General features: G+C 42.2%; 1 protein-coding gene across 3 annotated transcripts in view; it reads left to right on the forward strand.

The window, feature by feature from the left end:
• Positions 1-25786, forward strand: part of LOC147017361 (sodium-dependent multivitamin transporter-like) — a 119133-nt gene that overhangs the window by 21417 nt on the left and 71930 nt on the right. For all 3 annotated transcript variants that reach the window (XM_085846958.1, XM_085846959.1, XM_085846957.1), the window contains exons 4-9: positions 1042-1109; positions 2570-2724; positions 10433-10573; positions 15461-15590; positions 19744-19832; positions 21902-22014. In XM_085846958.1, coding sequence (XP_085703084.1) covers positions 1042-1109; positions 2570-2724; positions 10433-10573; positions 15461-15590; positions 19744-19832; positions 21902-22014 — 696 coding nt within the window. The remainder of the gene's footprint in view (positions 1-1041; positions 1110-2569; positions 2725-10432; positions 10574-15460; positions 15591-19743; positions 19833-21901; positions 22015-25786) is intronic.

Genomic DNA, 25786 nt, shown 5'->3' on the forward strand with positions numbered 1-25786 from the left:
CCGAGGTCGGTAAAATGAGTACCAGCTTATTGGTAACGGGGGTACTGCATCATCGGCACAGCTGCTCCCCCCTGAAAATGATGCAAGCAGCAGCCACATGCTGCATACAAAACAACAACAACAACACGAGTCGACCAGGAATAAGGGGTTATTTATTATTCCTCAGATGTGGTACATGGTGTTTGGAGAAAGCAAAAATAGCGAAAGAGGTTGGGGTGAAAGGGGAGAAAAGGGAGGGGTAGAACTAGATGAGTTGAGGAGAGAAAATCAAGGGAGAAATTTGGAGAAGACTAAAGAGGAATGAATTTGGGAGAGGCGGAGGGGGGAGGGAGAGTGCTGGGAGGGGGGTTGTGGAAAGAAATTCCAGAATTTTTGGCTTTGGATTGCGATGAACCATAATCAAAAACAACATGTCCAGAATACTTGAGCAGATTCCAGAAAAGCACATAAATAGCATAATGATCAAGTGGGAGAATTGCTTTGCAAACCATGTCCCCTCCCGATGTGATATTTTCTAAGTCTAAAATGAGCAAAACTGTGAAATATTGACGGAATGTCCTGAAACTCGAACTTGTTCTGTGACTTATCATAATGAAGCCATGTACCAAGTTTCAGATGGATATGTTAAAGGGTATGGGGAAAAAGTCTGAAAAACCACAGGTGGGACGGACAGATGGAGAGCAAACGCATCATCCCCTCATGTGAAACCAGTAGGGGACGCAAACAACTGGAAGCTGCATCGTTTTATTTCTTGGATGTAAATAGATTATATCAAGGAATATTGAATATTTTTCATCAAATGTATATGTTACTTAAATCTACTTCTCTGCCTCTAGGGCATTTACATTATTCATAAAGCTTAATTTTCACCACCGCATCACGAATGTATCAAAAGTTTAAATTCTGAAGTTATTGAACGTGGAAATTTGCTATTACAGTAATAATTTAAATTAATGTTGAACGAAGGAATATATCGTGTGTGAATTATTGAATGGCTCCCCCCCCCCCCCCAAACTCTTTCCCATTGCTCACCTCTATCAGTGACCGGAATCGATGTATGGCTTTCTGTGCTTGGTCTTGGCCTGGTGTGTATCGTGTACACAACGCTGGTGAGCAAGAGTCACTTTATTGTCGCATCCACACCATGTCCGAGCTGCATGTTCTGCCACATACACACCTTTTAATAATTTTTCAGATGCCAGCACCAACCAACTCCGACTGCTGCTTTTAAAAAGCTCCTAACATCAGAACAAGACCTTGTAATTACAAATCTTACCTTTTCACGCTATATTTACAAATGATCTCGACAAAAATACTGTCCACAAAAAAATAATCATCATAAAATTATAGCTGCCCATGTTTGGTCCAAGACTTTTAAAAACTCCAATGTATCAACCACATGCATAGTTTTCTGCAATTGAGTGAGACATTTGTTCTGCTGGCTGTGGCATTAATGAGGTATTGCACCTGTGCCACTGATGTAGTGTCCCCATCAATTGGGGTCGGGGGATTGGTGGCCGGGTGGGTGTGTGTTGAACGCAGGAATTTAGAACTTAACCCAGGGTACTGGCACTCATTGTCCCACTCTTTTCAAAAGATATTGCAGGATCATTGACGTCCAGAAGCACATGCAAGCAGATGGAACAATTTCCAGTCGCATGTAATTATTACCTCTGCCGCCGAAGGTGAAGGAGGTTATGTTTTCACCCCTTTCTGTCTGTCTGTCTGTCTGTCTGTCTGTCTGTCTGTTTGTCTGTTTGTCTGTTTGTGTACATGATAACTCAAAAAAGTTGTGGACAGATTCGGATGAAACTTGGTGGGCAAGTGGTTGGGTGTGTCACAAGGACGAATTGATACAATTCTAGTGAAGATCCGAATCCGGATCTGGATACGAGAATTATTTAATTTTTTTATTCTTCACCATTGAGAGATGGGGCCAAAAACTATATAGTCCTGTATAGCACGATATTTAAAAAATGTATTGGGCCTGATATGTTCTCGTGGATCAGGCAATATGTGGCAGAGGTATGCGCTCCACTGAGTGCCCTTGTTAAATTCTGTATTTACATGAGGTTCTGCCTAGTCTTGGCTCGATTCCTAAGTTGACTATAAACTGGCGATTTGGTACTTTGCAGGCAGCCATTGAAATGATGAGTGTGCCGTTCCTTCAATAGACATTAAGCTGGGCAACCATCGAGAACCATTAGTTACTTTGTGGGCGTTAATGACCCATTTGTGTCTTTCACAAACTTTGCGAGTTAGCACCGTCACCCTGGTTGAAATCCAAATTCCTTCCCAAACTCACAAATTGCATCAGTGACCAGTCGTTTCAGTAATGATGCAATCAGTGGGCCAAATTGGTTATTGATTCCATGTCCAACATGCTACATTTTGCTAAGGTTGACAACCTACATCATAATCGAGACACACACATTATAAACACTCCCACAGTTTCTGAAATACAAATAATTTAGAAAGACATCTTGAAAAAAATGGAGCAATTGTATTGGATTCATGTCAGGAAGTAAAAGGTGATTGCTCCAAAATGAGGCACATACATCCTTCTCAGGGTGGAATCAAGGCCGTCATATGGACCGACGTCTTCCAAACTGTCGTCATGGTGGCCGGGCAGGTGGCCGTGATTGCTGTCAGTGCAGGGCAGGAAGGAGGTATTGTGGCCGTGTGGCGCACCGCAGCAAGCAATGACAAGATTGCTGGGATTGAGTGAGTATTTTCCATCAGTCATTTTGCATCAAACTTGATGACATTCAAAATAATCAACATTGACATGATCTAAACCGATTTTCATCAAACTTGACATTGCCATAAGAGTTTGCTATTTCAACTCCCTTGAGCAAAACATTATTTTTTAGGGACAGTGCTTTGCATATCGCCAAACGACGTACTAACACCCGGATAGCTGAAAAGCGAGTAAAATGTTTCCTGAGACCGGATCTGCTCTTACCTTGTTTATTACTAAATTACGAGAGTAGATCTAGTTACATTTTGGTTGAATGCCCCTTTCTTATTTTTGAAATGGATAATCCCAACCACCCCAATCCGACATCATATATACACACATATATATATATATATATATATATATATATATATATATATATATATATATATATATATATATATATATATATATATATATATACATACATATGCCGGTGGGCAGTGATGGGTCGCCGAGCTTGGAAACTATAAGATATAGAGCAAAATGGATGTCATATAGCAGATAGGGAATCACCTTAAGATTATGCCTATCAATCTTATCCAGTTCCATCTATTGGTAACTACTCGGTATCCATTTGAATGAAAAGTACTGAAAATGCACTTTGAAATCGGAAATCCCCAAAGTTCGAGGGGGTGCTGTGGGTGAACAAAGATCTAAATCGAAAATCCGGCTCGATCGTTTGTGCACAATGTATTCCAGACGATTAGTGTGAATTTTCATGACCATCCGACCATAACCCGAGGAGGAGTAGCATTTGGCACGAAGGCACCTCCAGCTCTCGCATATTATCGATTTTTGCACTAATTGACCTTTGACCCCTGATCGAAGAGAAATCGGTCAATATGTCCTGAGGCAAAGTTGTAGTACTCATTGAGTATCATGAACCTGCAAAGTTTCATTCGTATCGATGCACTCACCTGGTCGCCAGGGGGCCTTCAATTTTCGCCAATTTTCGCGCATACCCTAATTGTAGGTGAAATGAAGACGAGAGAAGAACCTTCAGAGTTTAGGCTTTATTCCATTTGATTGGAGCCGCTTCTACGGGCACACCAGGAAATACAGACGCAGTATGGAGTACATAAGCAGTAAGGTATACACGCGCAACTAATCACCGCAAAATAAATCAGTATTATATATCAATCAGTATTCTCACCATTCAATGAGCACCAAGTGAGCCGCCGACATAAAACGACAATGCCCCTGGGACAATCCCCCCGACCGAGCCGAGCCTCAGGTTTATCTCTTCTGTGCTCGAGCCGGGCAACATGTGATCACACGTCACGACCTTCAATTCACCACATTCTCCCCATCTTTAAAATGTAACTAGAGGCCCAGCTAACGCACCTTGATTACTTCAGCACTACAGGAGTATACATTTCAAGCAACGCGAACTATCTAAACTACAGAAGCATACATGCCAAGCAGTGAGGATTATTTTGAGTTGTAGGAGCATGGTAATGAGCATCGATATATTATGTAACGAGCATATAGGAGCATGAGCATCGAGGATGCCGATAATCCCCTTTACAGATTGAGTCGGCGAGGGGGTATTATTCGTCGGCCTCTCCGGGAGTAGATGGCGGTTTCACTTGAGGGAGGCTTCCGATCCTCTTGGTGAGCCTTGACTCGTGCCGGAGATGACTCCTCGATCGCTCTCGGGTGGAACGCGGTAGCTCCGTCGTCACCCTTCTCGGGTGGAGTCCCTGGGGGGGGAACACCTGGGGAGGGGATGTCAGAGGGAGGTGTGCCAGATGGTGGTGTACCTGAGGGAGGAGTACCTGAGGGAGCCAAATGGCGAACCGACACAGTGGTCTCCCTGCCATCCGGGAGCCTGACATGAGCATACGCTGGATTAGTATCGATGAGTTCGACCTCTTCCACCATGGGTTCATACTTGCTTTGTCGTACCGGGCGTTTCATGAACACTGTTCCGGGATGGGTTAGCCAGTTTGGCACCGATTGGCTGTCAACATAACGTCGTTGGTGAGTAAACATTCGTTCGTGAGGAGTTGCATTGGTGGACGTGCAGAGCAAAGAGCGTATGGAATTCAGAGCGTCGGGAAGGGTAACCTCCCACCGCTCGGGGCCCAGTCCTCTTGATTTCAACGCCAGAGTTACGGCTTTCCAAATGACTCCGTTATACCGCTCCACCTGCCCATTACCCTGTGGGTTGTAACCCGTCGTTCGACTAGTTGCTATGCCGTGCTCTAATAGGAATTGTTTTAGCCCGGCCGACATGAAACACGGCCCTCTGTCTGAATGTATGTACGAAGGTTTCCCAAACATAGCGAAGAGGTCAGACAGACATTTCACGACAGTGCCCGAGGTCATATCCGAGCACAGAAATGCGAAAGGGAACCTTGAATACTCATCAACAACAGTGAATATGTATCTGTTGTCTGTCTCGGTCGGCAGGGGCCCTTTGAAGTCAATGTTTAGTCTCTCGAAGGGAGAAGTGGCCTTGATCAATCTGCCAGGAGCCGCACCATATAATCTGGGTTTTAGTTCAGCACAAACAGGGCATGAAGCATTCATTTGCTTAATATCTTCAATAGAATAGGGCAGGTTCTGTCTGCGCATGAAATGTGCCATTCTGGTTACCCCCGGGTGGCACAGAGACACATGGAGGTCTTGCAAAGCCCGACTGATTGTCGCCGAGCAGTAGACCCGAGAGAAGGTGTCTGCAGCAGGGTTTTCCCTCCCGGGCCGGTAGACTATGTCGTAACTATAGCAAGCTAGGTATATCCGCCATCTCATAATTTTTTTCATTCTTAATTTTCCCGTTATTTTTCCCATCAAACATGAATGCCACGGATCGTTGGTCCGTAACGAGCGTGAAGTGGTTTCCCAGTAAATAATGTCTCCATTTACGCAGCGCTTCGACGATGGCGTACGCCTCCTTCTCTATTGCCGAGTGTCTCTGCTCGCTTCCAGAGAGAGTTCTCGAGAAGAACGCGACGGGTCGCCCAGACTGATTAAGCGTAGCAGCTATCGCGTGATCTGAAGCAACTGTCTCCACCACGAAGGGCACCGAGCTATCGATCGATAATACCACGGAATTACTGATATCGTCTTTGAGGTTGTGGAAAGCTGTTACAACAGCGGCATCTGGTGGAAAGTTTTTGCAATGCACTAGGGGATGTATTTTCTCGGAGTATTGCGAAATCCATCTTGCGTAGTAAGCGAACATGCCGATCACCCGGCGCATAGTCTGCAGCTCCTGAGGTGGGGGTAGCTCACGAAGTGGGCGCAATCGTTCAGGATCAGGCTTAATCGTGCCGTCGGCTATCGTGTAGCCGAGAGGTCAATTGACCTTGCCGAGAATACGCATTTCTCGTAGTTGAGAGTCAGGTTATATTTTCTAGCAATGCTCAAGAATCTGTCCAGATTCATGTCATGTTCCCCCTGATCCCTACCGCACACTGTGACATTGTCCACGTAAACAAAGGTGTCTTTGAGGTTTTCATCTGAGATGATGTCGTCCATAACCCGTTGGAAGCAAGCTACTCCATTCGTGACACCGAATGGAATCCTCCTGAATTGGAAGAGGCGCCTACCTGCCTGGAATGCGGTGTAAGGTTTGTCTTCCTCTCGGATGGGAATTTGATGATAGGCGCTTCGCAAATCGATGGTGCTGAATATCTTGTAATTGGCCACGCGTTCGACCATCTCGTCTATGCGCGGCAGGGGGTAGGCGTCGAGTTGGGTGAAGCGATTGACCGTTTGGGAATAATCAACAACCATTCGTTTCTTATGGTTCTGGCTGCTGGTCACCAACACCTGTGCGCGCCATGGCGAATCGCTCGGTTCTATAATTCCTTCTTCCAGTAATCGCTTGGTTTCTGAAGTGATGAAATTCATGTCAGCAGTGGTATATCGCCGCGATTTGATCGCTATCGGTTTGCAGACCGGCGACAAGTTAGCGAACAGCTGGGGGGACGTTACCTCGGCGGTGGTCAAAGCATTTAAAATTAGACGAGGTTTGCTTCCTCCAAAGGGTATTTCGACGCTCGTGTGCTGCTTGAGGACATTATGACCCAGAATTACGTCTGCGCACAAATCACGAAGCACCAGTACCCTTACATCCCGATGCGTGTACCCTTTTACGTCCAATTCAACATTGCAGTACCCTCGTATGCGGGACTGTAGTGATGTGGCGGCCATGCATACCGTATTGTCTGTCGGGTGGATTTTCCATTTCCTGCCCTTCACTAGCGAGCTGTTGACGAAACTTTCAGAGCTACCGGTATCAATCAGTGCCTCAGCCTTATGCCCGTTAATTCGTACGTTGATGATAGCCTTGGATAGATTCCCCGGGGAGGCTGCAGTTAGTTTCTTTTGCGAGTAGAGAGCCACAGAAGTGGGTTTATTTCTCCTTAGAGTAGATTTACATACCCTGGCATAATGCCCTTTCTTGTCACAATTCATGCATGTGGCATCTCTGGTGGGGCATTTGTGGCGGGGGTGTCTTTTGTACCCACAAAAGAAGCATTTACCAACCGGAGCAGTTGCTGAGGAGTTTGACGTGGTCTGTGTCTCCGGCTCCTCGGGTGTCTCTCCATCCCCTATGTCTGGCTGTGTCTGTGTCAGTGGGGTTCCTTGAGTTCCCACCGTAGCAGCGTTCATTAGCAGCATCGATGTCCCAAATGACTCAGATTGCTGCTGAGCCGTATCCATCGCTCGAGCCTGATCGACTACCTTTTCAAGAGTGGGTTGCGCTTTCTCTAGTAAGCGTTGCCGTATGTGGGCTGATCTAAGTCCTTGGATAAATGCCTCCCGGGTCGCTTCATTTCGGTGTTCCTCGGCGTTTACGGCCCGGAAGCTGCAGTCTTTTCCCAGCTGTTTCAGAGCTTGCAGGAACTGATCAATTGTCTCCCCGGCTGCTTGCCTGCGTGTGTTGAGAAGATGTCATATGTACACCTCGTTCTTGCGCCTGCAGCACGTCGATCGCTGCTTCGTAGGTGTCACACTCCGAGAAGAGCCTGTATACGCCGGGCGAGACATGATTCACGAGGGCGGCCAATTTGTCAGCTCCCTCTTCGATGATGGTCAGATAGTGTGAGAAGGAACGGAACCAATGCGACCATTTCAAATGGAATAAAGCCTACACTGTGAAGGTTCTTCTCTCGTCTTCATTTCAATTTATTCCATTTGGTTTTCTCGGCTCTCTCAACCAACGATGGACAAGATCTACAAACCAGAGAGGTTCGACGCAGACCCAAACGCGACTGACTCAGAAATGGAATAAATTGAAATGAAGACGAGAGAAGAACCTTCAGAGTGTAGGCTTTATTCCATTTGATTGGAGCCGATTCTACGGGCACACCAGGAAATACAGACGCAGCATGGAGTACATAAGCAGTAAGGTATACACGCGCAACTAATCACCGCAAAATAAATCAGTATTATATATCAATCAGTATTCTCACCATTCAATGAGCACCAAGTGAGCCGCCGACATAAAACGACAATGCCCCTGGGACAATCCCCCCGACCGAGCCGAGCCTCAGGTTTATCTCTTCTGTGCTCGAGCCGGGCAACATGTGATCACACGTCACGACCTTCAATTCACCACAGTAGGGAGCTCTGCGGGTAAAGTATTCCATATATCACAAAAACCGGAATATATTTGATAGAGCATCACGTGTAGATCATTCGTGCCAAATTTCATAACCGTACATGGGATAATGGCTTTCGGAATTGATTTTGCGTGAACGGTACCAATTTTGAAGGTTTTTTTGGTTGTTGCTAGGGAACCATAGCGTCCCTAGCAACCATCACAATTTCCAAAGCACTAGGTCATAAGATGTATCTACCACCCAAGTTTGGTCAAAATCCACCCACGTTTACTACCAATTATGCTGATGACAAACGAGCAAACATCCAAACAAACATCCAAACAAACAGATAGAATTACTGACAATAAGGGTCACCTATTTCGGCAACCCAATATATACTGTGTATATATATATATATATATATATATATTTTTATGTATATATATATATATATATATATATATATAATAGAGAATATGATGTCATGAGCGTATGTATACTAGCAGAGTACCCGCCCTATGGGGGATCTTGTTCTAAGTATGTAACACGATCTTCTGACACATACCTATATTTGGGCCGTGTATAGGCAACTGACAGCACCCGGGTTACATGATAAAGCAAAAACATACCTTGTGATTGTAATTCAAAATATCTCACTGCAATGGAAAACGTGGGGATAGGAATAGTCCTGTAAATGGTTGAGACTTGTAATGCTGGTGCTACACAATGCACATTTACAAAGAGAATTTGCGATTTCCCTCCCCCCACCCCCCCCCCCCACAAGACCAACGGCAAATAAAAAAACACCACTATACATTATTTGAGGTCATGCTGATCCTATACCGCAATTCTTGATGTAATCTGCCCAGAACTGTAGGAGAAGTATTGCAACAAACAAACACACAAACACCGGTCTGTCCGTGAATACCTGAGCATTCCATTTGAGACAAAAAACCCATCAGTTCCCTTATTCGTAACAAATACAAGATCTTCCTCCGCATGTCTTCTTCTTCTTTCGGCTGCTCCCGTTAGGGGTCGCCACAGCGGATCATCCGTATGATCCGCATAGTGATTTGGCACAGGTTTTACGCCGGATGTCCTTCCTGACGCAACCCTGGTCGCCTCTTACGACACAGGGATATGGTACACCCATTCTAACCGAGGTATACACCGGGCCCAGTACACTGGTACTCACTTCGCCGACCTCTGAAGGATGACAGGCTGAGACAACCTCCTGGTGTGTATTAATTCAAGCGGCCAACGGGGCTTGAACTCAGGACCTTTTGGATCCCAAGGCCCGACCCTAACCACTACGCCAACACCAGGCTTTTTGTGTGTAAATGGTGGCGAATTTCCTCCGCATGTGTAAAGCGATAAACGGGGTTAACGGGTTCAGCAATTGGTTCACTTATGTCTGTCTGCCTGTTTGTCTACAGACGTATGTTTATAATCGAGGAACAACTTCATTTCAGTTAAATGTTATATTTTGAACATGAATCAGAACATGAATCGGAAAACAAACCTGCGGTTTAACAGTACTTTGGCTCTGAATTTGTCGATCCCGATCGTACATGCACAGAGGAGAGTGAGATTTATTTTTTTCATCTGTCTCTCTGTCTAGCAGTCAAACAAAATAGAAAATTATTCTCAACAGGAAACTTCTTGTTTTTAAAGATGTCATAAAGGACACAAGCAACATGTATGAATAATTAATGTAATGTGTTAAATAAGGTGGTGTAAAAGACGCTGTATCAACTGCAATAAGCTGCTTGGAATTTTTTTTCCACTACCTTTAAAATCTTTATATTATTTCAATTGAATTATATATTTGAACAATGTAGAACACAACTCGCCTTTTGGCACTTTTAAAAAGCTTTTGTTTAGCATTACTTCGATAAAATATTGTGGCATTTTATATCTTGACCCATCAAATAAATTTGTTGCTCACACACCCCGCCCATGTCCTTTTTTCGCCCTCAAGATTGTGCAGGGTAAGGTTTTCGATGAACTCTCAAGTAATTTAAGATGATATGAAATAATATTTTGCAAGTTTATGACACTTCATCAAAGAAATTTGCATGTGGTTTCATTGTCCTTTGTGTATTCTAACCGATTCTGGTGTGTATCCCAGCCTGAACCCTGACCCCACAGAGCGTCACACATTTTGGACGCTGTGTGTGGGGGGCACGTTTGTAATGGTGGCTCTCTTTGGGACTAACCAGGCCCAGGTGCAACGCTACCTAAGCTCACGATCGGAACGACAGGCCCGCTTGTGAGCAAACATGAGGATATGAAACTTTAAAAAGTCACGTTTTTACGATTGCTTGTCTGAACTTTTACTTTATATTTAAACCTTGAACTATCTGCCATTCGGTGAGCCTCCAACTCTGTTGCCCAAAATTCAAGACAAAATAAATTAAGCAAAATCAGATGGGAATAGGGATGAACAACAACAACAACAACAACATTTTAGGTGAAAGTTTCATGGTATGTCTACCAGACACATTAGAAGGTGATTAGACCTGGATGGACTATGCGAAATGCTTCTCGGAAAACCCTTTGGTCCTAAACTGACATGATGTTGAATACAAAGATGACGTGCATTGAATCGGATGCAGTGGAAATTTTGATTCCACATATTCCATCTATTTATAATGTACACACAGAGGGAAGGTGAGGAGGGATTGGGGAGGTCAGGCTAAGTTGAAAAGACGAGCAAGTAACTCGTCCGTAAAGATGGGTTAATTCTATCACTTTTATGATGTCTGCAGGCACATTCTTTTATGACTTGTAACACTGATTTCACCTGGTGGCACTCACTATTCGGTACACATTTACAGAAAGAGAATTTGGGCCCTTCTCCACATTGCACCCCAGGAATATTAAAAACAAAAAAGCTCCTAAAACCTCTGCAAAATCCCAGGCACTTTCAGAGTGCAAACAGCAATTTTAAAGTCATTCTGTCCAGCAGTTCAGGAGTGCATGCAAGTCAAACAAACAAATACGATCACACAAACAAACACACTTCTCAAAATATTTATAATATGATTAAAAATTTGGGATGAGATAGCATTAATTAGCATTCAGGAAGGTGGAAGGGTAGGTGGTGATGTGGCACATAAAGTTGGACAGAATGTTCACCTCAAATAAATATTTTGCCTCAAATACCCTAACAATGGGGGGGAAATTTGCAAAGGACTTTGGAATAGAACCTAAGCATCTTCATTCGGGGCTTACTAAGTAACCTAAATATTATTCTATATGCCATTTCTTGTGTAATATATTTGAATGGAATTCAATTTTTCACTGCCCTTGTACTGCTCTGACACCTCCCAACCCCCAGGGGTACCTCTGGCCGTGACTTCTCCCAGCTCCCACTTCTTATTTGTGTTGTCCCACCCTCCAAACAGTGATGACTCCATCAACATCCCTCTCAGACAACATGAACAAAATTTTAACCACTCAACCCAACTCTCTCTCTTCCTCATATGTGGCAATTTTAATTGTCTCCATGCAACTTGGCTGGATGTTATGCTTGTGAAAGTGAACATCTCTGGCTATTCTCAGAGCTGCCTCAATGCCAGCAAGTCTGATAGTTCACTCATGCAGATTGGTAGGGACTGCAAGCAGCCATCTCTCTTCAGGACTGGTCTTCCATATCTGCTGCCCTGATGTTAACTCAGCCTGGGAATTATTCTGCAGAACCCCCCCCCCCCTCTCCCCCCCTCTCTCTCTTTCTCTCTCTTTCTTTCTCTCTTTGTCTTTATCTCTCTTTCTCAATTATCCTGCCATTCTTCCCACCTGTGGTATACTGTATCCTGTGGTGAGGCAGTTTCTCTGAAACAACTTGCTTTCTCTTCCTGGAAAGCAAATCTGATCAAAGGGAATCTCATTGCATTCCAAAAAGTCTGCAACAAGTGAGCTGTTAGGAGAGCCAGAAAGCAGCATATATACAACCTCAAGATTGAACTTTCAAACTTGTTTCCCTCCTAAAAAAAACCTGCTCCATCCATTGGGACCATACTCGATGCAGTGTCGTTGCTGCCGAAGGCTATTGGGCACAATCATGGACGGGTCGCCACTCCGACACAGGATACTCGAATGGTTCAATCATCCCAGCAATCTGGTACTCATTTTGCCGACCTCGGAAGAATGACAGGTCGAATCAACCCTACCTAGTATTAATTCTATGGCAAGGCGGGATTTTAACTCAGGACCCCAGGATCCCAAGCCCGCCACCCTAACCATTAAGCCAACACCAGGCATGAGAAGGACACATGGGGGTGAACAAGCTACACACAAGCTTAATGAAACACAAAAAGAAGACGGGAAAGTGGGGATTAAACAGAAAAGGAACAAATCATCTAACAACTAACAAACGAACAGAGGTGAAGGAGAGGTGGGGGGGGGGGGAGGAGTGTTTAAGAATGGGGTCATTTGGGGTAGAAGACAGACAGGTAGAAGACTTCATGAGTATGAATATACCTGACGTCGTGGTGAACGGCTGTTTTAAAACCCTGGAGGGAAGAGTGGGACTGAACAGGCTGGGGAATTTGGTTCCACAGGCATAAAATCTGCTGGTGCTTTAAGTCTGTCCCTTCGATCTCTTCAAATGGCACCACAGCCGATTCCGCTCGTGAGAAGGCCGAATGCTTCAATTCTGTGTTTGCTTCCAAATCTTGTCCCCAACCCCTCACTCTTGGTATCTACCCTTCTCTATCATACCCAACTGCTTCTGGACTCCGTGTCTTTTGCACCTGAGAGGGTGGAGAAGGTTTTTTTCAACCCTCAACTCCAAGTCTGGAACTGGATCGGACAGCATCAGCTCAGATGTCCTAAAAACCTGCTCTGCTGCTCTTTCACATCCTCTTTCTGCTCTTTTCACATCACCCTGTCATTTTCCCTCGGTCATCTTCCATCTGCTTTAAAATCAGGCAACATCACAGCATTGCATTAAAAGGTACAAAAACGGATCCCTTTAAGTACAGAGACCTATCAGTTTATTTCCAAGCATCAGCAAAGTCATGGAATCAATTATAATTGCAGTGGATATGAAATCCTTATTTTTGTCCAACAAACTCATATCAGATCACCAATTTGGATTCAGACCAGGTCACTTTACATTGGACATGCTGCTTCGAATCACCCGGCAATGGATGTAGGCCCTCAATGTCAGACATGAGATCAGGGCCAGGGGCGGATCCAGGAACTTCAAGACGGGGAGGGGGGAGGCGTGCACCAGGACATAGTGCTGAATGGGGGTGGCGAGCGGGGTTTGGGGGTTCTTCCCCAGGAAATTTTAAGATATCGATCGTCAGAAATGGCATTTCCTGCGTTCTTCAAAGTTTTCTGCAGTTCGTTGCATTCTTCCCTGACCCAAAAGTTCAGAAGATTTGCGATGGTGATGACTAATAGGACAAAGTGGCAAACTTGGCCAGCCAATCCTTAGTTAAAAAAGGCCTGTGCACACCTATGGTGTGAAACGATGGTGTTGACCGACTGTATGCTGGGCATAGCCCAGCACCACCATGCGCCCAGGTAATGAAGCTTAGGGCAGGGGTTCTCCCCACAAAAGAGATCAGATAGGATGGCAGAATATGAATTATTTTATTACTCCTAAATGATGTTATTTTGGAAAAGATGACGTTTGTGTTTCCGAATGTAAGTGTCACATACACCATGTGGGGATATGGGTAAGTCATGGTGTATGTTCATGCGGTCCACAGATGCCATCCGACTTTGTCCCATGGAATCTCTTAGGTAGGTCTTCAGGCTCCGCAGGCAAGAAAATGAGTGTTCAGCCTCAGAGAAGCCTCTGGGGAGAGCACGTCCAATATGGAGTAGGACTTGGAGTCTCCGGCGGTATATCGATATAGTACCAGTTATATCAATATAATTTTTCATATCGATATGCCGATATTGGAATTCTGAATATACCCGTATACCAAAAAACCCCGGAATATCACCAACAAATCAAAGAAAGGTGTTTACAATCTTTAAATCCTGTCCATGATTTAAAAATCTTTAATACACTCAGTGTCTCGGCTAAACATGGTACAAGAACAGTCAAATGTATGAGGTCAAGACGTACCTGGAAGTAAGTACAGTGGGTTTTAACTTTTTTTGTATACCTTCACGAGGCTCATATGAGAGCTAACACACAACGCATAGCAAGGGGGGGGGCATGAGACAAGAGGGGTGAGAGTGGGAAGGACAAAACAGTGGGGAACAGAAACATGAGGAGATCTGCGGAAGGGAGTGGGATGGGGTGGGGTACATGGGTAAAGAAGATGGACACCACAGGGACTTTCAGGAAGGAAAGCAGGGAAATTGAAGGAGGTGGGTTTGGTGTGGATTAACGGGGGTAGAAAAGATAGTGGTGTTGGATTGGGGAAGATAAGAGATGGTGGTGAACAGCTGTTTTGAAGACCTGGAAGGAACAGTGGGATTGAAGAGTGTGGGAATTTGTTCCAAAGGTGGGTAAAAAGAGGAGTGAAAGAGTGAAGGTGAGCAGTAATTCTTGATTTTGGTCATTTTACCAGAAGGGGGTTGCTGGCTGACATCATTGTTTGCATCCTGGTTGCCTGTGTGATTAATTTAATGATTACATTGTAGTTAGTTCATTATTCAGAACTTGTGCAGTGGTGGTGTACTTACCCGTGAGCTGTCTGGTCTGGATTGATTCCCAAACCGACTATAAACTCAGATTAGTGCAGCGCAGGTCAGGTGTTCCAACACACAGTGCGCCATCCCTTCGGTGGACATTAAGCCGGGTGTCCCATCTGTTAGCATTATCTGGTGGATGTTAAATATCTCGCAGTCTTTTGCAAAGAGTAGGCAAGTTATCTCTGACACCCTGACTTGATCACAAATTCCTGTCTTATCCCACAGGGGCACTACATCAGTGGCGCAATCGTGCTCCTGAGCAATTTTTTAGCGCATGGCTATATCATAGTCCACCCAATTTTCCTTGATATTAAAGTAGAAAACCAATTTTACATTTTAATTACTTATTGCAACACTCCTTGGTTTTATAATTACAGGTGGCCTTAATCTCCTGGGGAGGGTGTCAAGCATGGCCACTGCTTTTAGAAATGATGGAATGCCTTTGTCATGGATTTTCATTCTCTCTCTCCCAAACCACCCACATGTATGACAGTGCATGCTACATGGTGCTTCCATGTCAACAGCTCATGATGGTGATTGGATGCCTGCTGGGGCTTGTCATGCATGTGCGCTACCGTGAGTGCAGCCCTTTGCGTATGCATCTCGTGTCCAGCCATGATCAGGTACATTGGATGATCGGACATTTTGCCCGCTGTCTTCACCATTGAACGTCGCTTTTAAATTAATGAAAAACATTTGGGGCCATGAGACAGGTCCTGTACTCACCTCCTGAGCTGTCTAATCTGGACTCAAATCCTGACCTAAATAAAAACTATCACCCTGGTGCATTGTAACCTGCAGACAGACCGATGCATCAATTAGTACACCACCTTCACAATACAGGATATTAAGCCGAATGTCCCTTGTGCTAGTTTTTGCTGGGGGATGTTAAATATCCCATAGTTCCTTTCGAAAAGAGTCGGGCATTGTATGTTGGTACTTTGGTCAAATTCGTGCGCTAGCCTACAGTACCCTGCGACAATAGCATTGACCTATTCAGAGTTCGTTCTCAACCATAAATGTTCACTACTTGTTCTGGGTGTCTCTACTCTGCTCCATAAGTGTTGTGATCCTAAAACAACAAGATAGTCGAATTTTGGACAATTCCCCCTTCCTTTCCCTCAATATGCAGTATTTATGTCCCTTCCTCTTCCATTACCCCCCCCCCCCCAATCTCAATTGCTTGCAAATAGGGGTTGTACTGAAAAGCCTGAGCATTTTGAAGATATATATTTATTAATTTTTTTTACTACTTTTTATGCCAAACCATGTAACTGTTTATGAATGTGCTTATGTTGCCTATCATAATTTTTGACAGAGCAATAAACTCAGCGACAGTCTTAAACCATTACATTGTGTTTTTTTGGCTTTAACCAATAACTTGGAGGAGCGAAGCTATTCAACTGGTCTGTTCACTTGGAATCATGTGCCTTCACACTTTTCCAAACAAACAGAAATTTTAATCTGAACATGAAAGCTGGAGTTGACACCAAGAGGAGCTCGGACGAGTATGTGTTACATTGGCTCTACTATGACTCAGCTCGCACTACCTCGGGTGGCTGTGTTTCGCTCCAGCATCGCGATTGGACCCACAGCCAAGCATAATTACAGTGTGGTGCAAAACACCAGCTCTATGATGATTAACTGTCCCTACCTACTCGGCCAAGCTCCTACTGGGTAATAGTTTGGGTCCTCAGAATGGATCAAGAGTTTGAATTCGTTTAAGTGGTTGTTATATGAAGTTTGGTGAGTGTGAAAATAAGGTTTTTTTTGTTGTTTTGTAGACATAGTCAAGACTCATGGAAGCGCAAGTACTACTCGCTGAACGGATCAGAACTTAACAGGACAAAAGGAAGAGCAGAAAGAGGAGGGACACTAACAATAGAGTTGATGGCCAAGATGGAGGGAGATTTGGACAACCAATACAGGTGTAGAGAGGAATGGGGAGCAGGAGATGATGTACAGGATTGACAAGTTGGAAACAGAAGGAAACTCACAGGAGGGGAAATTTGGAAGGAGGAGGGATTGAGGTTGGGTTGGGGGCTGGGGGGGGCGGGGTTGATGAGAGTCGAACAGGTCATGGTTTTGTATGGGGGATCATCTGAGATGGTGGTGAACAGCTGTCTTGAAGACCTGCAGGGATAATGAGATTGAAGAGGATGTGGAAGTTGGCTCCACAGGCAGGAAAAAAGAGAAACGAATGAGTTTTGGTGAGCAGTGATTCTCCATTTGGGTCGTTTCACCATAAGGGGGTTGATGGTGGACCGTGAGCATCCTGCAGAAACCGAGAGAGGGGTGGGGGGGGGACAAAGCACTGGAAAGGAGGTGGTACAAGATGGATATGCTAAAAAACGAGTCCTTACTTCGATATTCAGCCAAGACTGAATAAGAGGATATTGTGTTTATAGATGAAGGCTTTAGGCCAAAAGCAGTTGCGGAGTTGTGGACAGGGAATAAAACAGCTTTGTAAGCTCAGTACTTAATTCTTTCTCGAGAATTTAATACTCCCACTGGTCCTCCCACCACAAGGCATTGCTTTATCAAGGACAGGGCAAGGCACACTGCATGTGTTAAATTATTTGTGCTGACAGGTTTGCTGTCACATATAGTGTTTTTGTGGTCCCACACAAGATATGCTGAGTTTATACAATGAAATCTCAATTAGTGCCATTTACATATTTCATACCATACCCCCAAATTCTTGACATTGAAGAGGATGTGGAAGTTGGCCCCCCAATCCCCTCTCACCCACTTCCCCTTCCCATTTTCTTTACTTTCTACATCTTACACACTCTCGCCTTTACAACCTCCTTTAATTTTTAATCCAACTCTCCATGATGTTATGAATATTATGAAGGACAAGCCATTGGCAATGCTTGTCATGGTGTTCATTATTTGTTTTCCTTATGCTGCACCACAGCCGGTAGATTGAGTTTCTCTCAGCGTTGCACCACATTTACCTTGGTGTTGCTTCAATAACATTTTTACCACCTGTCTTTTTCCAACTTCATAGCATTCCACCATTTTAAACAACTTTATTTTACCAATTATCCTTTCTTTAAAGAAGCTGCGGTTGATAGGATGGCCGAGAGGTATGCATACTCACCTCTGGGTTTGAATCCAGACCCAGCTATAAATTGTCTTCCTAATATTTTATAGGCAGAGCGATTCGGAAATCTGTTTGCCGTTTATCCGATGGACTTTTAACTGGATGCCAGTCTGCTAGCATTTGTTGGTGAATGGTAAAGATCCCATGGTGTCCTTCACGAAGAGTAGACAAACTATTGCCGGCACCATGAACAAGTTACAAATCCCACACCTTGACTGACTTCTGGGAGGGCAATAGCAAACCACCCAGGATAACCCTAACCTTTGCTGCCCAGGAACCGCTTCAGCAACACTTACACTCTGCAAAGAGTATGGTACATCGCTGATAAAGAAAGGAAGTAGCCTGTCGCCATCTTAAAATTTTGTAAGCAGTGGGGTCGGGTGGGGGGAGGGGTACATAAATATTGGCATGTTATGCAGGGTTGATGGGCCTGACGACTTCCTCCTTGGTTGAATTTCCTTGTAAATCTTGTTCCTTTTTAGAATGATTGAGAATCATCTCAAAATTAAATATCCAAAATGGTGGACTTTTTAACTCCTCTTCTCACATACACCCAACTTATTTCTGCTCCTTTTTATCCACATTCTTCCCATTCTTGTTTCCTAGCTTTTTTCTCCTCCCACTCGCCCAACTTATTTTTGGTAAAAACCTATTGCAGTTACAGCACTAGCTTTCCCTTTAGCCCTGCATTATAGTCAATAAAGTAGTTCCACCAAGAACATCTTCCAAATTCAGCAATTGTTGCTCTGTACCTAATGTCCTCCAGTGAAAATCTTTACTGGCAGTAAGATGCAATTGCAGTTGAAATTTCATTACAGAGAATTAAATCTCAGTTCTTCAACTCAAAACGAGGTTTCCAAACACAATTACAGAAAGATTAATGATGTCGTTGTAAATATATTAAACTTGTAGACGTCGCATGTTATGTACAAAATCTATGCGGAACCGAGCTGTTGGTTTGCAGTGCATTGTGCTCAGGAGATTAGCCTTTTGGACACCGGAAATTTATCAGAACCATAATTATAAGGTCGTCTGGGGTTACATACAGTATATACAGAGGAATTGTAAGATACGACGAAAAATGTAAGAGGATGATGTGGATGAGAAAGTAGAAGAGTAGTAGGGGAGGACCCATGACTTGGCTGATCTACCTAAGGGGTGACCTTTTTATTTGGAAAAATGTGATTTATTTTGTGTTTAAAGTTCCCAGGTGATTACTCGAGGTACTGTTCTTGGTTTAGTCAGTGGGCTGTGGGACGAACGTTTAGCTTGCATTGGCTTATTAGAAATTGGGACAGACGTGCCTGCCACGCTGATCAATGATGTCATGTGGAGTTATGATGTAAATCATAAATCGATGCTTTGTCCAAATTTATAATCAATTTTTAAATGCTTTGAGGCAGGACCTTTACTTTTGGAACAAGGGATTGAGTTATCAGAGCTATTTCTCTAAATCAAGGTTGGAGATACTTGGACATCATGTGAGTTTATAATATGATATAATGTTGTGTTAACAGCAAAATATACTGCAAGTCCAAGGTTTGGGATCAATCACAAGTTTTGGTGGAAATGCATGATGAGACTCATCAAAATGCAACACAACCCAATGGACAGGTGGTTCACCTTTGTATTGGACTCAGTGTTGCTGCTGGACCTTGTTTCTGCAGCTCGTTTTGTACTTTGTGATGGATGTGCTCCAAGACCTGCCAGGCCTCCCTGGCCTCTTTGTGGCCTGCTTGTTCAGTGGTTCCCTCAGGTATCTCTTCTACTTAGTAGATGTGCTTTCCGATTGCTGTTCTTTCATCCTGTTTCACATCATTTTGGATCTCAATTAGGCATATTGATCGTGTTTAGTAATAAATTCCAGATCAATAGGGAATTATGTCAGCTGCTGTCTGCCTGTCAGTGGGATGGGGTTATGTATGCCACAATATGAATTGATCTGCAAAATGGAAGAGAGTTCTCCAGAGTATGGTGTGTACATTAGGAACATGAATAGGTCCAAGAAACTGCCAAATTGGGCACTCCAGCCTCCACTGGGACAGGAAAGGCAAAAGGAGTTGGAATTCTTTCTATTATAAGAGGATTCCATTGATAGCAACACAATGAATCCATGAGTGGGGGAGTCAGAAAGTTAGGTCCGAAAGCAGTCTTGGAAGGCAGAACAGGACGTTAGACTGTCGAATGCCCGATATATAGCCAGGTAGACGGTCCTGATTTGTTGCTTGAGACTTTTGGCCTCCAACTTGCATTGCTGATGTAGAAGCAGCAGCACATGCAGAGTTTAGTGACTGGGATGGAATCAAAACAGTGTCAGAGATTAGGCTGTTTGAAAAGAGGAAAAGGCTTGACATCAGCAGCAATGATGGAATATATTAATTTACTTTTTATTGGAAGTAAGCTGTTAGCCGTAGTTGAAAGCTGTTAGCTGTTAGCCGTTGGCCGTAATTGAGAACATCTGTTCATGCATCCTCATTTTGAATTGAAGTGATGTTTGCAGACTTTCAGACAGAGGGAAGATAGTTTGAAGAGAATTGACAGAGGTTAAGAAAGAACAGCAGAGCAGGATCTCAGAACATGGGCAGTGATACCATTTGTGTCCATTACCGATGAAGAGTTGAGACTGTACAGGACTTTCTCTACCTTTTCAAGTGTGAAAGTCACAGAGTCAAGAAGGCATTGAATATGAAGAGGCATTGTGGGGGGAGGGGCTGGGGAAACTACATTTGGAGGCAAACATAGAGTCCAAACATTCTGCCTTATTTCGAGCAATAGAGATTTGGGTGATTCCGCTTGAGATAGGGGAGGGGATGGAGGGGGAGAATGCACTAGACACGGGCTTGGCACAGCACCACCAGGACTTGAGGAAGGTGACCATTAGGAGGGTTCACCTTGAGTTTAGTGAGATGAAGTTTTCTGTCTCATAATTCCTCATCTCTTAATACGATGACAGTTATTCTCATTATTGTTGACATTGAAAGAAAAGCTACGTTTTTCTGAGTGCATGATACTGCCAAAAAGTGAAATTGTAGTCCACTGCACAGATACAATGTACATATGTACTTCCGCTAATGGAGAAGAAAACATTTTACAGTACAGTTTTGATCAAATATAGTGTGCCCAAATATAATGCTCTTTAATCTTCAAGGTATTTGTTTACCATGAACAAACAGTATATTTTCAAAAAAACTTGAGAATTACCAGACCATTGACCTTTAATTGAATTTTCCAGGTTGTCAACCCCCTGGTGTATTAATTCAGCAACCAACGGGGGCTTGAACTCAGGACCCTAGGATCCCCAATCACTAAGCCAACACCATCATCAACAGGCTTTTGTAATATTAATACTAATAGGATACACAGGGATATGTTTCATAAGAAACTGATACTGTAATTCTTGAAAAAAAAAATATTTTTAAAAACTTTCCTTTCCATCTACAAATGGGAAAAGAAGAGGGTTTTTTTATTTTTATTTTTAAATTTTTTTCGTTTTCCTTCCAAGAGGGTTTCTTGAATCTCACTGTTATAATACTTTTGACATTAGCAGTCCGAGCACACAAGCACACTTCTTTTAACAGCACTGTCCAGAATTGGTGTTAACACGAACTTGTGAAAATGTATGTGACTTGTGAACAACACTCCTTTTGAGTGGTGGTCCATGGCAACGCTCTTTGGGCAGCATTGCTTTTTCACCTCCTCTGCTCTAACATGGTACCAGCTGTTCATATTTCAATGGCGGCCCATTGTTGGTTTGGAGGACCAGTCAATAGAAGCAAAATAAAGTCAGGTATTTTCACCTGCCTTTCATTGTCTGTTGGTTTGCAGCACCATTTCTTCAGCGTTCAACTCGCTTGCAGCTGTTACCATGGAAGATTTTATCCGTCCTTCCTGCACCCACCTCACAGAAGAGCGGGCTGCTTTCTTCTCAAAACTGCTCGGTAGGGTTTTTGTTTTTTTCTCTCCTTTTTTTTTCAAATTGCAAAAAAAAAAAAAATCCAAAAAACATTTTTTTTCCTCTCCTCTCTTTCTATTCTTTTCCTTATTTGCTATTCAACAATCACCATAGTATAAACAACCATATGTTTTACTTAATAATCCTTTATTTACTTCATTCTGTTCCATGTCATTAGCAAAGTAAAGTAGATGAAAAATATTTTTTTCCTAGCATATGCTTTCTCAACTTCGCACCAGACAAACAAGTTATTTATACTCTTAATAGTTTATTGGGGAAGGCAGGACAGCCTACATACATGTGCACTTGCCTCTGAACTGTCTAGCCTGGGTTCAAATCTCAACCCAGCTATAAAACTGTCATCCTGGAGTGGAGTTATGCAGGCAGGGTGATTCATCAATGGTGTGTGCCATCCCTCGGATGGATGTTAAACTCAGCATCCCATCTACTGGCATTCGTTAGTGGACATAAAAGATTCCACAGTGTCCTTCGTGAAGAATAGGTGAGCTATCACCCTCAATCTGGCCAAACTACAAATTCCTGATTGAACGTCAAACCAGGCCAACTGGTTTGTGAAAGACTTCAGCCAAAAACCTTCCCCATGCAAAAGCACGAGGTGGAAATAATTGTGGCTTTTAAAAGACATTATCATCATCATCATCATCATCATCATCATCATCATCATCATCATCATTATCATCATCTCTTAACAGTTAATTTATCATAACAGTGCATGCACACTTTCTGTTCATCCATTTGTTCTGCTGTAAATAAGGGTCAACGTATGTTTCAATTACACCAGTGTACTTTTTCACAAGAATGGAGTAATGATGATTATCATAATCCATGACCAGAAACTCTTTTTTTCAGAGAGTTGCTTCACATCAGTGGGGGGATTTTGTTGGTTCTGAGACTATCCCATTTCCCCCATTGACTTCAATGTTAACTCGGGGAAAAAGTATTTGACCCTGTCAATAAAAAGGAATGAATTTTTTCTCACAGATTTCCTCCAACTCCAATTTCTCCTTCTCCTCCCCCACCTCTTCCACCCATCCTGCACCAGCTTCTCCACGTTAAATAGTTTCAATTGTTTCTGGGATCAAGCTCTTCCATGAGCCTCGACTATGCATCAAAAACTTCTTGTTTTTTTTTTTACCCCTCCACCTTATTTTACCCCTCACCCAACCACCCACCCTCCACCCTCTTTATCTTACCTTATCCCAATTTGAACAGAGATTCCTCCCTTTTATATCCCAACCTATGAATAATACTCCCTTGTGCTATAAAACTTTATATTTAAAATAATGTGTTTCAGATGTCTCATCAATTAAAAAATCATTTTAAGCAAAATTACTTCTATGTAAATGACCTCAAAACTGGAAAAGTGTAGAGCCAAGCAAAAACCAAACCAAAGAATGGAGAAAATCACAACCTTGGTATTTAAATGGGAAACATAATAAATGTGGACAGTATAAAAAAAGGTATCATTGAAGGAATAACCAAGACAACCACAAATAAAGCACCCAGACTGAGAGGTTTATAAACATTTAATTGATGGCAAGAAAACAATGGAAAAATAATTTACTGCAATTTTAAAATATGTGGTTCAGTAGGAGCTCAGAGCAGAATGCTGAAGGAGGTTTATCATTTTGTCTCAACTCAACAAAGATATTTAGTCCAAGAACCAAACCCCAACATATTACTTATAAACATTCTCGATGGTGATGAAAGTTTGAAGAAAAGAAGGTGTTTGAATAAATTACAAACCAAACAAATATTTATTGGTGGCCTTTTTGAAGTCATTTTGAAACACGAACAAAATTTTATTTAAACACAAAAAACAACAAATATAAATCAGTAAGAGATTTCACCAAGATTTTATTTTAAAGACAAAAGTATCTATAAATCAGTAAGATATTTCACCAATAAAATTTTATGTTAAACACAAAAATATAAGATAAAAATAGGTCACAGAAAAATCATCTCTTGCTTATTTATAGATACTTTTTGCTTAAAATAAAATCTTCTGAGTTTTTAGAAAGAGATTTCACCAATAAAATTTTATTTTGAACCCAAAAGTATAATATATAAATCAGCAAGAGGTTTCACCAATATTTTATTTTAAAGACAAAAGTATCAATAAATCAGTAAGAGATTTCACTCAGAAAAATTTTATTTTGAACACAAAAGTGTGTGTATGTATATATATATATATATATATATATATATATATATATATATATATATATATATATATATATATATATATATCCGAGAAAATTATTTTTTTGTTTTATAAATATGGTGACTATAACTCATTGCGATATTTGCAATAAGGGCTACAAATGTTACACTAAACACTTACAATCATGCGAACACACACACAATATCTTTCAACTAATCCAACCAGTAGAGCAAGAAAAATAACTGTGATATATTATCAAAGGACTTGTTGAAATGTAGTTATAAGAGACATCTTCAATCATGCAAACACAGAAAAACTCAGAAGATACAGCCATGTTTGTTTCTAACAATACTGATGGGGCATTTAAAGATCATATAAAAATAAAAAAAATTCGTTTTAAAGAGCCAGAACCAAAGTCAGTAACTGAAGCAATTGTGAAAGTTTGTTCAGCTGTTGAAACTTTAATTAACAAGAGCCTGAGGGAATTTAATACCATAAAATTCTACATGGGAGTAAAATTATATTTGATGAAAGAAAGAAGTTAAAATAAGAATCACCTTATCTGAGAACAAACCCTGATTTCATTTCTTCATTTCAAGGTTTCCAAGATTGTAATGTTTATGATAAACTTCAGTGGTATGAAATAGATGTTGATGATAACACAGAAGGAAGTGGATTTAACATTGAGAAAATAATTTTCTTAGACATACACATCTTGAAATCATATCATCTTAAAGCTTCTTCCTACATTGATTTGCCAAGAGTAATAAAACTTTTATATAGCAGTTGTTAATGTTCAAAACAATGACATCAAATGCTTCCTCTGGGCTGTTCTAGCTCATTTACACCCCCCCCCCCCTCACAATGGAAACCAGAAGGAATATGGCATTATTTTATAATATGAAAGTACTTTAAATGTTAAAGGATTAGAATTTCCAATGAGGATTAGAAATGTTAATGGATTAGAAATTCCAAAGGATATCTCTAACTTTGAGAAAATGAACAATCTCTCTGTTAATGTGTATGGACTAACAGATATAAGCAAAGTTCAAATAACCATAAAAGTTATGAAACACACATTGACCTTCCGTACTATAGTTCGGAGGAAAATTCACATTTAGCTTACATCAAAAAATTATCAAGATTGACTAGTTCTCAAGCATACAATCAAACAATAAGACATATCCATGTAAGCAATGTCTCAACTTCTTTCACACAAAAGAAAGATAGGAACAACATTCAATATATTCAAATCAACATTCAAACCACAAATCAACTGTAATCAATGTTCCAAATGTTGGTTCAGTGGTTGATTTCAATTATCTATATATTAATACTGAAGGACCAATTTTGTGCTCCTCCGAGCGGTCGCTTCACGTTTTTCTCGGTACTGTGACCTGGACTGAAAGAAACTTCGTACCTGTAAGAGTGCATCGCACATAGTGGCAATAGTCAACCTTCAACTCTGAAGCAGAATAAACACTTTTCGTTTTACATTCGTTTACATGGCGACGTGTGACGTCACTGCTGAGAGGCGTCAGGACGTCATGACATCATCGGTCATTCGCTGACG

The sequence above is a fragment of the Eptatretus burgeri genome, chromosome 11 (genome assembly GCF_056783735.1).
Source record: "Eptatretus burgeri isolate ZD-2024b chromosome 11, Ebu_testis_v1, whole genome shotgun sequence".
NCBI classification, from domain to species: Eukaryota; Metazoa; Chordata; class Myxini; order Myxiniformes; family Myxinidae; genus Eptatretus; species Eptatretus burgeri.